This window comes from Bufo bufo, chromosome 5 (assembly GCF_905171765.1).
Source record: "Bufo bufo chromosome 5, aBufBuf1.1, whole genome shotgun sequence".
Classification (NCBI taxonomy): Eukaryota; Metazoa; Chordata; class Amphibia; order Anura; family Bufonidae; genus Bufo; species Bufo bufo.
This window is the reverse complement of record NC_053393.1, coordinates 386,088,470-386,107,172: the sequence shown is the minus strand read 5'-3', so window position 1 is coordinate 386,107,172 and position 18,703 is coordinate 386,088,470. Positions and strand designations below refer to the sequence as shown.

Sequence of the window (18,703 nt, the reverse complement as noted above, 5' to 3'; positions counted from 1 at the left end):
CATTCCATACTATCCTTGACCGTAATGCGGACAATAATAGGACATGTTCTATTTTTTTTGCAGTATCTTGACCTATTGAAATGAAAGGTTCCGCATACGGTCCGCAAAAAAACCCGGAAAGAAAATACGTCCGTGTGCGTGAGGCCTAAGGGAGAGCTGACATGGACAGATTTGCCCGTGAAAAAATCTAGCCGCATATTCCATGGCAGAATCCACTGCGCTGTGGTTTCCGCGGCGGGTTTTCCGCGGCCTGACCCAGAAGGGGGGCCCATCCAGGAGGAGGAGGACTAAAAGATTTGGTCAGGGCCCCCTCAATAGTATTACACAATGAAATTATATACAGTGACAGTATAGACCGTGTAGGAAACGGATGGAACAGCTGCCGGCCCCGGTCTGAGAGAGCGATCTTTACTAAAGGAAGGGGTTGCGAAAAAATTACTGGGGGAGGGGGGCCCCATTCAAAAATTTGCTGTGGGGCCCAGTCATTTCTAGCTACGCCACTGGGACCCGCTCTAGGTTTAGCTCCTGACGGATCTGCACCATAAACTGTATAAACCCTCTGCCTCATGAACTGCGTTGGAAGGCAGTTTCGGCGCAGATTCAGCCCAGTTTTCGACACCAAAATCGCAAAGAAACCCGCACCCCAAAACCCACCGTCTGAAATCATAGACCCTGAGGCTAGGTCTACACGACGACATGTGTCGCGCGACAGATAGGGCACAACTACACTGCAACATTTGTCGCTCGACAATTTTTATAACGATAGCACGCGACAGTCGCAGAAAAATCCATCTCGAATGGATTTTTTGCAACTGTCGCGACGCAGCATGTCGCAGTACGACGCCATAGACTGTCATTATAAAAATTGTCGTGCGACAAATGTCGTCCCAGCCTGTCCAGCTGTGTGAAAACTACGACTCCCAACAAGCACACTTGCTTGGCTGTTCTCAGAATGGAGCATGCTGGGAGTGGTAGTTTCTGCACCACAGCTGGATGTGTCACACACTGGTGGCCTGTGGGCGGCTCCTCCTGCTTCCTGTGCAGTGTTATGTGTGCTCGGCCCCCGTGTGCTGCTGCTGCTGCTTGTGTTGTGTCTCATGTCGTCTCCTCCTCTGCTCGCCCCTGTAGTCGGGGGATCCCCCGGTCTTCTCCTCCCCCGGGACCCGCCACCCCGAGCCTGGAGTCCCCGGGACAAGTGCAGCTACCTGGGCCTGTCCCACGGTAACCTGCGGGTCCACTACAAAGGTCAGTACGGTACCGGGGAAAACCGGACGGCGGCGGGGGGGGGCGATTCGAGAGATTGTTTGCCTTGGGGGGGTGTAGACGGTAATCCTGTTTTGTGTTTACTTGGATCCCGTCCAGCGCCTATAGCACCACGTATACTGTCAGCTGTACATAACAATGGAGGGGCCCGTGCACAGACGTGTTGTTAGGGAGCCCTAGCTGGCGGATCAGGGAGGGGGATGGGTTGTTTGTTTGAAACTGACAGCCTATAACTCCTGCAGTGACTCACAACCACCATCATCTCCACTACCACCGTCATCCTAGGCCTCAGCTAATACCCCTGGCTGCACATCTGTCACTCGGTGTTGTTTTGCAGATCCCTTGACAAACATCTGATTCCCAACTCTAAATATTTTCAGTTGTGATGGCAGACTGTTGTGATGGGACGTTTTAAGGCCTCATTCACACACAGGCTTTGTTGTGAACCGTCATTGTGTGATCCCGCAGGGCTGGAGAATTGCACAATCCCATGGACTCGCTGTGTGATCCTGCAGATCTGCTGTGTCACTATCCAAAACTAAAGAGAATCCACAAACCCTCATTCTGCTCCAGCCCTGGCTCCACCTTCGCCCGTCATCTGTCATCGTCCAACATTGGAGTCACATATGTCCGTGTTTTTTTTCTTTTCCTGGCTTGCCCTTTAATTCCTGTGAAGCAGATAGAGCTGTTATTGTATCAGGGCCTTTGGTGGGTCGGTGAAGCCCCCATCTGGATCAGGCTCTCAGGTGTGATGTCATTTCTTCCAGGGTGGATTAGGCAGCTGCAGTGTTATTACCGCCATTGCAGCATGGAGGAATGGCCCCCCCCCCCCCCCAATTTTCTCCATATTGGCTGCTGATCTCCTCAAGTGTATTATCAGACGGGTTGGGGGGTCTTAACTTTTGACAAAACCATGTTTATCCGGTTATCTAGGCTTAGAAGATTGAGGGAGTATTCTCATGTCATAAAGTAATGGCTAGGATGTGACCCCAGTGAGCTCTGCGGCGCCCCCTACTGCACAGTGACACTCTGTCTGGTTGGGCCGGCGTCAGTACTCTGCACAGCCGGGTGGCCACGAGTGCCGCTGTGCGTTTTCAGGATCGGTGCTGGTTCCAGAGGTTGGGTCTAGTTATCACAGACTTGATTCGTCTCATCAAGAGTTCCTCACCTTCGTGGGGCTGTCCCCGCTGCTGAAGATGCTCCCACCGCCACTTGATTGGGAGGGCCAGGCATCTTGACCGTCCCTAAAAATCTCGGGGGGGGATTTATCAAACTGGGATAAAGTAGAACTGGCTTAGTTGCCCATAGCAACCAATCAGATTCCACCTTTCATTTTTCACAGCTACTTTGTAAAATGAAAGGTGGAATCTGATTGGTTGCTATGGGCTACTAAGCCAGTTCTACTTGATACCAGTTTGATAAATCTTCCCCCTTGTGGCTGGGCCACTGCTCTAAGTAGCCTCGGCTTCTGCTGCCACATCTGCGACACTTCTGTTTAGCGGCGCGTGAACAGTCGCCGCTCTAGATGTCTAAGCAGAGCCACTGCGCTTGTGCCGCTACTCGGAGCAGTGGTGCTAGGGCCGGGCGAGATGTTCGTCCCTGTTAATGAAGCGGCAGGGGGAGCCTCTTCAGCAGCGGGGACAGCCCCTGGCTGGCGAAGAACTTTTATTGATGGCACCATTCGATTCCTATGAATCAACTCGCTCCTCTCTAATGGGATCCATTGGAGATGGCGTTTTCTAGTAACGTGCCATCACTTTATGAGATGGGAACACCTCTTTAAACTGACCATCTAGCTGATAAGGTAATGGGGGACATTTAGGGTCCATTCACATGTCCGTATGTGTTTTGCGGATCCGCAAAACACAGACACCAGCAAAGTGTGGTCCGCACATCGCCGGCACTCTCCTAGAAAATGGCTTTTCTTGTCCGCAATTGCTGACAAGAATAGGACACTTTTTTTTTTTTGCGGAATGGAAGTACGGGTCCGCAAATGCGGATGCGGGAAGCACATTCCGGCTCCATTGAAAATGAATGGGTCCGCACCTGTTTCGCAAAATTGCGGACCCATTTTGCGGACGTGTGAATGGACCCTTACTAAGTCTTAGTTGTTCACGCCTACGCTGCGCCTCGTCATAAATTAGGAGTATGTATGGCAGTCCGTGCATCTGTTGCAAAATCTACGCCATCCCCTTGCTGGTTTAGATTTTTGTCAATTTTTTTTATTTTTTTTGTAGTAAATTTGCCTGGGCTGGAGTTTGGCCCCAACATACCCCCATCCCCTCCACCTGTTGTATTTAGTGTGAAAACACCCATGCGACAAAATATTGTCAAACGGGCGTTAAAATAGTTGCAAAAATGTCCTTTCGACTATTTTTACGCCAAGCGAGCTTTAGTAATTGACCCCCAATGTGTATGGGGCAGCCGGGCAAGGAAGGGGTTTGTTGGATCCTATGTTCCACCAGAAGATAAGTTGGTCGTGGGTATCTGGCAGCTACTTGGGGTACTTTCACACTAGCTGCAGGACGGATCCGACAGGCTGTTCACCCTGTCGGATCCGTCCTACCGCTATTTTGCCGGACCGCCGCTCCGTCCCCAATTGACTATAATGGGGACGGGGGCGGAGCTCCGGTGCAGCACAGCGAAAGGCCGCCGGACTAAAATTACGACATGTCCGACTTTTTAGTCCAACGGCCTCTCGCCGTGCACTGCCGTGCTGCGCCAGAGCTCTGCCCCCGTCCCCATTATTGTCAATGGGGACGGAGCGGCGGCTTGGCGAAATAGTGGCAGGACAGATCCGACGGGGTGAACAGCCTGTCGGATCCGTCCTGCCGCTAGTGTGAGTGAAAGCAGCCTTATGCCGCCCCTCTTCTCACTCCTCATGCTAGACACAGGAATGCTCAGCTGACAGGCAGCAGGTTGTACAGGCCTGTTTTTTTTTTTTTTGTTTTTTACATACAATGAAATAAGGGGTTCCAAAAATAGAAAGGAGGAGTATGCTCACACACAGCAGATTTTTTTTGAAGATGATCCTATGACTGTCCTATTCATCTGAATGGGGTTTGCAGAAATCTATGCCCATACTGCAGAAATAAGTCCTTCCGATATATGGAGTAGATGTTTAGTTGTAGACGTGCTTAAAGGGGTTCTCCAGGTTATAAGCACTTCTTTATTCTTTTACTATATGTGAGTGGAGCATTTCCTTGCTTCAGTGCTCCGCCTTGCGCAAGGTCTGTTTGTTTGCTGCCGGTGACGTACCGGGCCTCACGTCACTGTGCAAGGTGGAGACTTCACCGCCTCAAATGTATGGTCTACAGCGCGGAGGCTGTTGAACCCGTTTGTTAGGCTGGGTTCACACGTCCATGGAGCACGGTCCGTGTGATACCGGCCTGGATTTCTTCTAAGTGCAGGAGCGCATGGCGTCATTGGTTGCTATGACGCTGTGCACTTCCTGCTACTGCCGCAGTACAGTAATACGCTGGTATAGATCATACCACTGTACTGCGGCGGCAGCAGGAAGCGCACGGCGTCATAGCAACCAATGACGCCATGCGCTCCTGCACTCAGAAGAAATCCAGGCCGGTATCACACGGACCGTGCTCCACGGACGTGTGAATCCAGCCTTATACACACCAACTTTTGGTCTGATTGGACACCTGTTGGTCAGATAATCTGTTGGTGTAATACAGCCCTATCACCTTTATGTGCTGTCAGCAAACCATGATTTTTATGGCCTTCAGAAACCTATCCAGAGGACAGGTGGTACGAATCTTACCCACCGAGAGTCTGTCCACTGGGACCCATGCGATCATGAGAATGGAGGTGTCGTGATTCCTTTGTTTGACTGAAGCGGTGGATGAACATGCACACTCATGTACACCTTCTCCATACTTGAAGATTTTTTCCTTCCTTCCTTTGCCGGTCTTGTCCTACGGGTATGAAAGCATTATTACACAGAAGACATACCGATCTTGTTTCCTGAAGAGGTAAAGGGTTTGTGCAGCCAGTAATATTGATAACCTTTCCTCAGGATAGGTCATCAATATCTAATCGGTGGGGGTCCAACTCCCGACACCCCCCTTATCAGCTGCTTGAAGAGGAGGTGGTGCTCATGCGTGTGCTATTTCCTCTTCAAGATTACACTGCCAGTCGTCTGGCAAGTCTCGGCGGCACTGTGTACGACGAGCACTTGTAATTACACAGCGCCATCGCTGCAAGAGAGACGACTCACAGTGTAAGGCCTCATGCACACGACCGTTGTGTGCATCCGTGTCCGTTCCGTTTTCCGTGATTTTCTGCGGACCCATTGACTTTTTCATCCGCATCCGTGATCCGTGTTTCCTGTCCGTCAAAAAAATATGATCTGTCCTATTTTTTTGACGGACAACGGTTCACGGACCCATTCAAGTCAATGGGTCCATGAAAAAACACGGATGCACACAAGTTTGTCATCCGCGTCCGTCACCCGTAGGCTACTTTCACACAGACGGATCCGCTTATCCGTCTGCATAAAAGCTTTTTAGATCTGAGTTTTCACTTTGTGAAAACTCAGATCCGACAGTATATTCTAACACAGAGGCGTTCCCATAGTGATGGGGATGCTTCAAGTTAGAATATACTACGAACTGTGTACATGACTGCCCCCTGCTGCCTGGCAGCACCCGATCTCTTACAGGGGGCTGTGATCGGCACAATTAACCCCTCAGGTGCCGCACCTGAGGGGTTAATTGTGCGTATCATAGCCCCCTGTAAGAGATCAGGTGCTGCCAGGTAGGAGGGGGCAGACCCCCCTCCCTCCCCTGTATTACATTCATTGGTGGCCAGTGCGGCCTCCCTCCCTCCCTCCCCAGTATTATATTCATTGGTGGCCAGTGCGGCCTACCCCCCCCCCCCCCCCCCCCCTAATTAAAATCACCCCCCCATCATTGGTGGCTAGTGTGGCCTCCCCTCTCCCCCCCCCCCCCCCCCCTAATTAAAATCACCTTCCCCCATCATTGGTGGCAGCGGAGAGTTCCGATCGGAGTCCCAGTTTAATCGCTGGGGCTCCGATCGGTTACCATGGCAGCCAAGACGCTACTGCAGTCCTGGCTGCCATGGTTACTTAGCAATTTTAGAAGCATTATACTTACCTGCGACGTCTGTGACCGGCCAGGCGCTTCTCCTACTGGTAAGTGACAGGTCTGTGCTATAAGCAATGCGCCGCACAGACCTGTCACTTACCAGTAGGAGGAGCACCCGGCCGGTCACAGACATCGCAGGTAAGTATAATGCTTCTATTGCTAAGTAACCATGGCAGCCAGGACTGCAGTAGCGTCTTGGCTGCCATGGTAACCGATCGGAGCCCCAGCGATTAAACTGGGACTCCGATCGGAACTCTCCGCTGCCACCAATGATGGGGGAAGGTGATTTTAATTTAGGGGGGGAGAGGGGAGGCCGCACTGGCCACCAATGATGGGGGGAGGGGGGTGATTTTAATTAGCGGGGGGAGGGTAGGCCGCACTGGCCACCAATGAATATAATACTGGGGAGGGAGGGGGGCCGCACTGGCCACTAATGAATTTAATACAGGGGAGGGAGGGGGGTCTGCCCCCTCCTGCCTGGCAGCACCTGATCTCTTACAGGGGGCTATGATACGCACCATTAACCCCTCAGGTGCGGCACCTGAGGGGTTAATTGTGCGGATCACAGTCCCCTGTAAGAGATCTGGTGCTTCCAGGCAGCAGGGGGCAGTTATTACACAGTTCTCAGTATATTCTAACTTGAAGCGTCCCCATCACTATGGGAACGCCTCTGTGTTAGAATATACTGTCGGATCTGAGTTTCACGATCTAACTCAAATCCGATGGTATATTCTAACATAGAGGTGTTCCCATGGTGATGGGGACGCTTCAAGTTAAAATATACCATCGGATTGGAGAAAACTCCGATCCAATGGTATAATAGGGACTCCTGACTTTACATTGAAAGTCAATAGGGGACGGATCCGTTTGCAATTGCACCATATTGTGTCAACGTCAAACGGATCCGTCCCCATTGACTTGCATTGTAAGTCAGGACGGATCCGTTTGGGTCCGCACGGCCAGGCGGACACCAAAACTACTTTTTCCTTCATGTCCGTGGATCCTCCAAAAATTAAGGAAGACCCACGGAAGAAAAAACGGCCTATTACACACGCCAATGCAAAGTGAACCTGGAAGGAATGATCGCTACCGCAATTCCTCATTCAGTTCTGTTAATTATCAGCAGCATTTCTCTGATTAACCCTCTGTGGTGTATTCTGCCCAATAATTGTGCATCTCTCGTCCTGATGACATGCCTAATTCGGCCCGTTTACTGGCAGCGCGATTATAATTTGCCGATTATCAGGAACGAGCATCTACTCTTCTGGCCATTGATTTCCATGGTGGTAGACGGGTTCTCAAAAATGGCTCAATTCATTCTTCTTCTGAGATTTGGTTAAATTTTTAACATTTGTGACCGCCCTTATCATAAAGTCTCTGATCGAGGAGTTCAGTGTGCTCATATGTACATTTCTGAATATTTCTCTGGGTTCATCTTAGGTTATCGTCCCCAGACTGATGGTTAGATGGAACACAACCAATCAGCCATTGGAACTCTTTATGGACTCCTCCATTAAAGGAAATGTGTCGCCAGAAATTGTATCTACCAGTTTAAACCAGATAGATTGCTTTACGGCAGCCCCATGGGCCATAGACACAATGGTCTGAAGGGGATGTGCAGAGGTCATTGTCAAATCTTAGCCTATTCTTTCCTTGTACAATCACCTTTTGTGAATGGTAGATCCTGTCTTATCTATACACAGAGGTGATATCATTACAGGCAGGATTAGAATGACAGATAAGCAGGCAGCTACAATAAAGTAATCTGTACAGACCAAGAAGTGGTGCCTATTATTAGTCTTAGTGGCCAGTGCAAAAATTGTAAGCATTGTTTAAATGTGATTTAGGGTCCATTCACACGATCCGCATTGCACCCAGCCGGCACCCCCCATTGAACTGTCTATTGCGGACAAGAATAGGACTTGTTCTATTTTTTTGCGGAGCCGCGGCCCGGAAGTTCGGGGCCGCGTTCTGGAAATGCGGATGCGAAGAGCAAATAGTGTGCTCTCCACATCCATTTCTGCCCCATTGAGCATGAATGGGTCCACACCCGTTCCCGATATTGCGGACCCATTTGCGGATGTGTGAATGGACCCTAAGGCCCCCTGCACACGATCAGGATTGCGTGCGGATTTTGCGCGCGGATTTGCGTGCGGAAAATCCGCACCGTAGGTCATGTCCATTGTATTCTATGAGAATTTGAAATTCTCAATGCACACGATGCGGATTTTTTCCGCGCGGATTTTGACCTGCGGTGCGGATTTTAAAATCCGCGACATGTCAATTAATTTTTTTTTTCCTGACCGGATTTTCTTCATTCACTTAGTGAAATCCGCATGCAGAAAATCCGCACCGAATCCGCACCAAATCCGCACGCAAATCCGTATGCAAATCCGCACCAATTAATGCGGATTGACCGCACAGATTTGCCTGCGAACACCTGCGGATTTCAGTGCGGATTCTCCGCACATGAATCCTGAACGTGTGCATGTACCCTTAAACAGTAGGTCATTTTCTGGCCCAATGTCCTCTCATTGCAGAGTTTCCTTTCAAGGTTGTTTTCAGACCCCAAACTGGTCTTCCCCTTTTCTTTTCCAGTGCACTTTACAAGGATCTAAGATCCAGTTGAAATAAGTTAATCTGAGATTACAATATAGCATAGTTCAGGCTAAACATCTGACTAGTCTTATAAAGAGAGAGATTCCAACTTTAATTTTCAGAGGTCCCTTGGAAAAATGAAAAGAACAATTTGATTGGTTGCTGTGGGCAACTAAGCCGACTTTGACCAGTTAGGCCAGTGATTGGTCGCAGCGGTCATTGAACCAAACTGCTTCTTTTCTGGTGGGCACTGGAAGTGGCAGGTTACAGGGCACCAGTTCTGACCATTGGGGTTGTCAGCTCCTCAAATCCTTGCAGTGGTCCCTGGTGAAGAACGGCCGGATGGGGTGCCTCTTCATGGTTCCACTTTTTAAGGTATTCCTGCCTAACACTCTGCAGGAAAGTCATCCACACTGAGATGTTTCGCTTACATTTCTGTTGGTTGAAAATGTTCTTATTTTGTAGAATCGGGTGGTTTTCTGATACTGTAGTACTAGTTTTGCCGGCACATGGTCGTGTGAATGAGTTCTAAGGTTGTCTGCACATGGTGCAGATTTGTGGGCAGAAAATCTGCAAAGAATCTGCATGGAAAATGCAGATGCTACATGCACACGACCGTATGTGTTTTGCGGTCCGCTAGTTACGGACCCGCCGAAAAAAAACATGAGGTTTTGCAGCAGATCTCACCCTTCATTAGAATAGGTTGAGATTCGCAGCTAACACCACAAACCTAATTGACGCACGGCAGGTCAATTTCCACACAGAAAAAAATCTGCAAAGTGTACATGATATTTGTGTAATCTCATCCGCTTTGCTGGTATGCTGCGTCTTTTCCCTCGTGGAAGTCATGCAGAAAAACCGCACGTATTCTGCAACGTGTGCCGGTGGGATCTGCAGATCTTCTTGCTGTATTCCAGTGCATTCCTATGACTCGCCGGGAATGCAGGGGAGTCAGGTGATTCTAATACTCCTAAATAAAAATGTAATTACTTAGTAAAAGTTTAAAGGGATTCTGTCATGACATTTTAGGCCTATAACCTAAACATATGGCCAGGTCCGTACTAATAGCATGAATCCGAAACTGTCCTTATTAAATGTGCCTGTGGCTCTATTAGCACATAAAACCTACCTAAGGTGCCCAAGGGGACGTCGCTTAATACAGGGTGCCCGGCTGCAGCCCTCTCCGTCTGGTGCCAAGCGCCACCTTTCCAGTTGAAATCGCCGCCTTCCTCACCTCCGCCCCGCCTCCACCCCCGCAATCGTCCGGTCCCTCTGCCAGATCCCGCGCGTGCGCACTAGGCATAACCTGAGGGACCGGATGATTGCGGAGGCGGGGCTGAGGTGAGGAAGGCGGCACTATAGACAGGGAGGGCGGCGATTTCTAGTGGGAAGGCGGCGCTGGGCACCAGACGGAGAGGGCTGCAGCCGGGCACCCTGTATGAAGCGACGTCCCCTTGGGCACCTTAGGTAGGTGAAATGACAGGTTATAAAAACCTGTTTTATGTGCTAATAGAGCCACAGGCACATTTAATAAGGACAGTTTCGGATTCATGCTATTTGGACGGACCTGGCCATATGTTTAGGTTATAGGCCTAAAATGTCATGACAGGATCCCTTTAAGGCCTGGTTCACATGTGACTGAATAGCGGCGGATTTGCCATCACAGATTTTCACATGGCAAATCCGCAGCGTTGCGCAGTACCAGCAAAGTGCGGATTTGGAATCCAGAGCATGCAAATTTATACTGCGGATGTCTCCTGCAGATTTCACCTCTTCTCCTCTGGGTGCCTTCACACGTGGCAGAAAATTCCGGAACTAAAAAAATTTGTTCCATTCCCCTTAATGGAGCTTGCAGAAATCCATGCGCTTGCTGCCCCATTCAAATGAATGGAACTGCTTTTCAGTCGTGGAATTTTTTGGCCACAAAATCTGCGGCGTTTGAAGGCACCCTAAGGCCCCTTTCACACGAGCGAGTTTTCCGCGTGGGTGCAATGCGTGACTGAACGCATAGCACCCGTGCTGAATCCTGACCCATTCATTTCAATGGGTCTGTGTACATGAACGTTGTGTTTTCACGCATTAGGTCCCTTTTACACGAGCGAGTTTTCCGCGCGGGTGCAATGTGTGACGTGAACGCATTACACCCGCACTGAACCCTGACCAATTCATTTCTATGGTGCTTTGTACACGAGCGTTGTTTTTCAAACATCAGTTTTGCGTTGCGTGAAAATCACAGCATGTTCTATATTCTGCGTTTTTCACGCAGCCCTGGCCCCATAGAAGTGAATGGGGCTGCGTGAAAAACGCATTGCATCCGCAAGCAAGTGCGGGTGCGATGCGTTTTTCACTGATGGTTGCTAAGAGATTATGTTTGTAAACATTCCGTTTATTATCACGCGCGTGAAAAACGCATCAAAACGCATTGCACCCGCACGGAAAAAACTGAACAACTAAACGCAACCGCAGACAAAACTGACTGAACTTGCTTGCAAAATAGTGCGAGTTTCACTGAACGCATCCGGCCCCAATCCGCAACGCCCGAGTGAAACCAGCCTTACACTTCTGCGTTGCGTTAAAAATCGCAGCATGTTCTATATTCTGCGTTTTTCATGCAGCCCTGGCTCCATAGAAATGAATGGGGCTGCATGAAAAACGCATTGGCTCCGCAAGCAAGTGCCAAGAGATGTTTGTAAACATTCCGTTTTTTATCACGCGTGTGAAAAACGCATCAAAACGCATTGCACCCGTACGCAATCGCAGACAAAACTGACTGAACTTGCTAGCAAAATGGTGCGAGTTTCACTGAACGCACCCTGAACGCATCCGGAGCCTATCCGCCACGCTCGTGTGAAAGAGGCCTAATGCATGCAGTTTTGCTGCAGCTTTTTCTGCTGGATTTTCAGTCACTTAAACTAGGTCTGCAGTGGTTGTGGTGTGGTTTCAACTAATTGTGTGGCTGCGTACGTTTTTCAGTTGCAGAATACAGGTGCGGCCCAGCAATTAGCTGTAAGAGGCCAAAAGAATATATAGACATCCAAATGCTGAGTACATATGTGCTTGTTGCACACCTAAAGAGGACCTTTCATGGGTCCAGACATTATGAAATAAGTAGGGGGTTGTGTAGGGCATAATTCATGGATGTACTATCGCTTACTAGTGTGTCTGTCCGGCGCTCCGTTCCCCCGCTGTGGCCCCCGTTCAGTTTGCCAGCTTGATATGCTAATGAATAGCGTTGGTACAGGGAGGAGACTGTTTCTCAGTAAGCGTCTCCTTCTCCCTGGCTGTAGCACGGTCCAATTGCAGCGGAGAGAGTCACAGCCAGGGAGAAGGAGGCGGCCATTGAGAAACAGGGCAGTCTCCTCCTCCCTGTACCGATGCTATTAATTGGCATATCAGGCAGGAAAAGTAAACGGGGAACGAAGAGCCGGACAGACACACTAGTAAGCGATATTACATCCATGAATTATGCCCTACACAACCCCCTACTTATTTCATAATTAATGTCTGGTCCTCTTTAAACGGGTTCTCCGGGAATTAAGAAAATGATAATACTTAAATTATGCTTTATTATGAAAATATTCCCAAATACCTTTCATTAGTTATAATGGTTTGTTTTGTCTAGGGAGCAATCATCAGGGGCAATAAAATGGCCACCGTCCTATTAGTACACACAGAACCTGTCCTAATCACACAGGAAGACAAGTTACTTCACAACCTTGAGCTAAAGAGCTGCCTCATCCTCTTCTCTGCTTGTCAGGGGTTATGATCCTGAATACAGATAGTAAGATCTTCAGCTGAATCTCTGTAGGAATGGAGTTCATGAGGAGAGATGAAGTACAAAGAGGACAGACTGTGGTAATGTGGGGCTGTGGTAATGGAGACTGCATACAAGTGCTGCTGCTCATCAGCCACATCCCCACCTCCTCTCTGTACTCATGTCTCCTCATGAACTCCATTCGCCACCAATGATTATAATAGTTATAATACTGGGGGGTTGGGGGTGCACTGCGCCGCTAATGATTATACTTTATAATACTGTGGTTGGCACTGTGCCACCAATGAATATATCACATTAATTTAAGTGAATATAGTTTATGCGTGAATACAAACGCAGGCTGCAGATACCGGCCATATCCCATACCCGACCTCTATGACTGAGCGCTGCGATCCGCCGCAATTAACCCCTCAGGTGCCGCACCTGAGGGGTTAATTGCGGCGGATCGCAGCGCGCAGTCAGAGGCTGGGTGCCTGGTATGGGCTATGGCCGACACCCGCAGCCTGTGTTTGTGTTCACGCATAAACTATATTCATTGGTGGCACAGTAGCCACAGCCCCTTCACTCCTCCTCCCTGCTATCAGTCCATTGGTGGCCGCGGCACAGGGGGGAGGGACTGCCTCCTTCTCCCGTGTGCTGCTGAGGAGAACATGGCGCGCACTGGGAGCAGCGCGTGCCATGTCGGTTCAACTCGCGTGTGTCTGCTGGATGAAAGCCCTTTCTTCTTAAAGAGGCAAAACAGCGGAGGGTCTAGGCGCAAATGGCGACAAGACTACAAAGTCTTGTCGCCATTTTTCAATTCTAAGTCGCTTTGGTGACCATTTTGGTCGCCATCTGGAGCCCTGCATGTATGGTATTATACTGGCCGAAGAGTCCAGTGGTGATTTGTGTTTGATCTTGTCATGCTGAGCTATGAAACACAGGGATCAACAAGCTTGTGAGGTGTCTGGCAGGGCTTTATTTGACAGATGTGGTTTGGGATGTCTCAATACTTCAATAAAAAACAAACAAACAAAAAAAAAACCTAAGTAACAAGATTTTGCTTGCCTCCTCATGTAGTCTCTAAACATTAACAGGATGTGACTGTGATCTGCCAATCATTACCTACTTCAGTAGCACCCATTTTCTGTGCCGGAGATTGCCAGTTGGCTCTGCAGAAGTGATCTGTGGCATCTATACCTAGGTCTGTGATCAGCAACTTCCTGCACTCCAGCTATTCTGAAACGACATCTCCCAGAATCCTCCTTTCACTTCTCTGGGAGTTATAAGAACAGCTGAGCAAGCGTTCATGCTGGGGGTTGTGGTTTCACAGCAACGGGAGTGCCGAAGGCTGCTGATGCCTGGAAGGCACCACTGACAGAACGGTGACAGAACCCTTCACTCACAGAAGTATTTATTGCATTCTGATTGGCACATCCCTTACTGTATTGCTTTGTCTTATATATAGGGAATTGTGTGGTACAACAAAGAAACTACAAAAAATATCAATACTTAATAATTATATATATATATATATATATATATATATATATATATATATATATATATATATATATATTTTTTATCATCATTCTAGGAAACCTTTCGATCAGAAAGAAAAGTTTGACAGATTTCTGAATTTGTGATGTTTATTTTCATAGCTTTTTTGGCTTGTCTTAGCTTCCACCAAATAGAAACAGCCCAAACACAATTCAATGCTGTGCCTCACCACATAAGCTTATACCACACCAAACCACAGAACACCGCATATAATAAATTCAAAATATATTTTATTTAATACATATTAGAAAACACACAAGTAAAACCATAGCAGCGGCATGTATACGCAGACAATAGTTCACATGTCAGAAACCAGACCCCTTAGGTTGTGATAGCCGTTCAATCTCTATTAAGCCTATAATATAGTAAAATGAAAAAAAAATCACTAATATAGTTAATGTATTAAACTCCCAGTGCAAACATAGGTAATCAATAGGAGAGAGTGACTATCGCATACAAGACATAACAAGTGCCATATATCATATACACCAATAGAGAAGTACTGATTACAATAAATATTACCGACCATGTGGTTCCAACCCCGACGCGCGTTTCACATGTAGCTTCCTCAGGGGATGGGAGTTTAATACATTAACTATATTAGGGATTTATTATTTTTATTTGACTATATAATAGAGATTGAATGGCTATCACAACCCAAGGGGTCTGGATTCTGACCCGTGACCTATTGTCTGCGTATACATGCCGCTGCTATGGTTTTACTTGTGTGTTTTCTAATATTTATTAAATAAACAATTTTGTGAATTTATTATATGCTGTGGTCGGTTTAGCTTCCCTTTACAAATATATCTACTGATTTAAATGGTAGTGTTGTAAATGGCTTAGCTGTCCTCAGATGTAACACTAGTGCTATACTTTGCTCAGACGTGTAGTGACTTCTCCTTGTGACCTCTGCTCCTTATTTTTAGCTCATCCCATGCCCCATCTGTGTTCTGTTTATATCTCCATGAACCGAAAACTGCATTTAGTGGTGTTACACTTAAAAATACAAGCTAATCCTAGTAGTAAACCATCAGATCTAAGTAGTATATAAGCAGGCCTTACATGTGATGCATTGTGTGAGGGCGCAGTCTCAATCTCTGTGACAGCAGAATGCTGCTTCCCTTTAAAGGGGCTGTCACATTGCAACAGCTTGTCCCCTGTCTAATCGTCAGGGCTTTGATTGCTGGGGCCCCTGCCAATCCCAACTAGCGCTACCACTCCATTCAGCGGACTGCTGGAGATAGCTGAGCGGTTGTACTTGGCTACCTCTAGCAGTCCAATAGTGCTGAATGGGGCACGCGTGAATGTCTGCCACACATGCTTGAAGTCAAGGTGGCAGCGGCCTCCTTGCTTCAAGTCATGGTAACCATGCCCCCTTCGCTGTGACTGGCAGTTTGGCTGGTTCTGCCGAACTCTCTGCATAAGCGCTGTCAGTTACAGCGAAGGGGCAGGGAAGGGGGCGCAGTTACCGTGACTTAAAGCAAGAAGGCCGCTGCCCCCTTGACTTCAAGCATGTGTGGAGAAGCGCGCCGGGCAGGGGATAAAGGAACGTTTTCAGTACTTTTGCTGCATCTGCCTTCAGGAAGAAAGGCGTCATCAGAAACACGCTGCTGGCTACACGCAGGTACTGCTGGCGGCTTGGGATGGTTTTGGGAGGTGACAGGTTCCCTTTAAAATGTCTCCTTATGAACCAGTGTTGCCTACTGTGGTATTTGCCCCCAGCACCTGTGATCCCATGGGATTTCTTAGCTCTGCTTTTTTTCCAGCATTGATCCTACTGGGTAACATCAAAAATTACAAAAATAGTGTGGTGTCACCCCTACAGACTTTAGAGATGTGTGATCAGGGGCGACTGCTATGGGGCCCAGGGCAAGAGGGCGCCCAGTATTAGGGCTCATGCACACGACCGTATGCCCTCAAAATAGGTGTTGTGTGTGCTAAGATACATACAACTGCTGGTATATATGTACAGTACTGTGTAGAAGTTTTAGGCAGGTGTAGGAAAGTTCTCATGCACGCAAAAGTATTTTTGTTTCCCCACAAAACGGGCAACGGTCGTGTGCATGAGCCCTAAGAATACTTTCCAGAATAGAAGTGTATTTTTTATCAATTCACAAAATGCAAAGTGAATGAAGAGAACTCTAAGTCAAATCAAAATTTGGTGTGACCGCCGTTTACCTGTAAAACAGCACATTTCTTCTAGGTACACTTACTTGCACACAGATTTTGATGGCACTCGGCAGGGAGGTTGTTCCAAACGTCTTGGAGCACTAACCATAGATCTGTGGATGTAGGCTTGCTCAAATCCTTCTGTCTCTTCATGTAGTCCCAGGCAGACTTGATGTTATTAGGATCCGGTCTCTCTAGGGGCCATAACTTCGCTTCCAGGATTCCTTGTTCTTCTTTACACCGGGGATAGTTCTTAATGACTGTATGTTTGGGGTCATTGTCCTCCTGCAGAATAAGACCTTTTGCACACAAAGTTTTTTTTTTTTTCCGTTTACGTTCAGTTTTTTTGCGTTCCATATACGGAACCATTCATTTCAATGGGTCCGCAAACAAAATGGAATGTACTCCGTATGCATTCCGTTTTCTGTTCCGTTCAAAGATAGAACATGTCCTATTATTGCCCGCAAATCACGTTCCGTGGCTCCATTCAAGTCAATGGGGCTGTAAAAAAAAAAAAAAAAACTGAACGGATACGGAATGCATCCGTATCTGTACCGGTTTTTGCGGAACAATTTATTGAGAATTTTATGCCCAGCCCAATTTTTCTATGTAATTACTGTATATGCCATGTTTCCTTTTGCGATCTGCAAAAAACCAAACGGAACGGCGGAATGGAAATGGAAACACTATTGAAACAAAAAAACTGATCTGTTTAAAACGGACCGCAAAACTTTGAAAAAGCCCTACGGTTATGTGCAAGAGGCCTTAATCGGATGCCCCACTTATGGTATTGGGGATGGCCTGTATTTGTCATCACTGAGGACACCATTATTCATGACTAAATCCCTGACTCCATTTACTGAAATGCAACCACAAACTTGCAAGCAACCATGCTTCACTGATGCCTCCATTATTATACCGCTCTCCAGGTGTTTAGCGAAGAAACTGGCTTCTGTTTCAAATTGACTCCTCCGTCCAGAGCTCCTGCTGCCATTTTTCTGCACCCCAGTTTTCTATGTTTTTGTGTATAGTTGAGTGCAGAGGTCGCAATAACGCCTGCACAAGTGTCATAGACGCCTGGTCTTTTTCTAGTCAGGAGCGCTGTATCAGAAGCCGCCAGGTTCGGCACACAGGAAGCCCCACCCCTCTCCCGAGAAGCCCCTCCCCTCACGGGCAGCTCCAGAGTCTGGACTAAACACTACATTGTGGTTACAGGACCATGTAGCAGAGCTGTGTGTATATAGTAAACTATCTGTGTAATGGACATGTGGTAGATCTGTGTATGTAATATGTATATAGCAGCGTCAGGTGGGCGCAGTGTATGGCAGCGTCAGGTGGGCGCAGTGTATGGCAGCAGTGGTCTTATGTTTAGTGTATGATGTTGGATAAATGTAACATTGTCTACATTTATTTCTGCTTGGGAGACTAGCAATGCTTTCCCTGCAGAAATATCAGCCTTATAACCTTATGTGGGCCTATGCATTATGTATACGAATTACCGCAAAATTTGTACTCCTCCTCGGCTAAAAATACTCCTCAAAATTGTTAAGAGGAGTATTTTTTACTCTTCTGGAAAAAATGTAGTGCGACCTCTGGTTGAGTGGAAACAAGGCCCTGGGATTCATGTTCGAAATGTATTAACCGTTTTTGGTTGTGGTCCCACCTGCTCCTAAGGGTGCTTTCACGTAAAGACTTCCTCCATGTTATTTGCTAAAGCAGAATGTCTCCATTGAGCATTCATTTCTATAGTGGATGTAATTCACACAAAAATCTGCCTCAAAATTCACAATGAAATCTACATCCTAATCTTATTCTGCCGATTTTTCTGCCAAGTATGAAGGCCCCTAAAACTGCCCATACACGAGGCGGTCTGGCAGCAGGATCCACATGAGAATCGGCACTAATCGCCAAGTCGCACCTATACATAATAAACATATCGCGTGTACAGGGTCTGCGGATCCCGCTGCCAGTCTGCATCATGTTTTTGCAGCTTTAAAGAGTGGCCCATACCTGCCCGACCCAGGGTGGGGCTGATCTCCGTCACTGGATCCGGTCGGTAGGGCTTCCTAGGGCGGCAATTCCGCCCCCCACATGTGCCGAGGACAACATCCGTCGATGGCGGCACATGTGAATGTTGCTGCAATTACAGGCCGCAGCAGTGACCTGTTCCCCCTGTGTCACGCGACCCATGGGGAGCAGGTCAGCACTGCAGCGGTCACGTGTTGACGGATGTTGT

The 18,703-nt window shown here is 47.9% G+C and overlaps 1 protein-coding gene across 1 annotated transcript in view; it reads left to right on the top strand.

Annotated features, from left to right (window-relative positions):
• The first annotated feature begins 994 nt into the window (after positions 1-994).
• The window catches only part of RANBP9 (RAN binding protein 9), a 67,678-nt gene continuing 49,969 nt past the window's right edge, over positions 995-18,703 (top strand). The window contains exon 1 of the mRNA XM_040432516.1: positions 995-1,245. Coding sequence (XP_040288450.1) covers positions 1,098-1,245 — 148 coding nt within the window. The 5' untranslated portion in view covers positions 995-1,097. The remainder of the gene's footprint in view (positions 1,246-18,703) is intronic.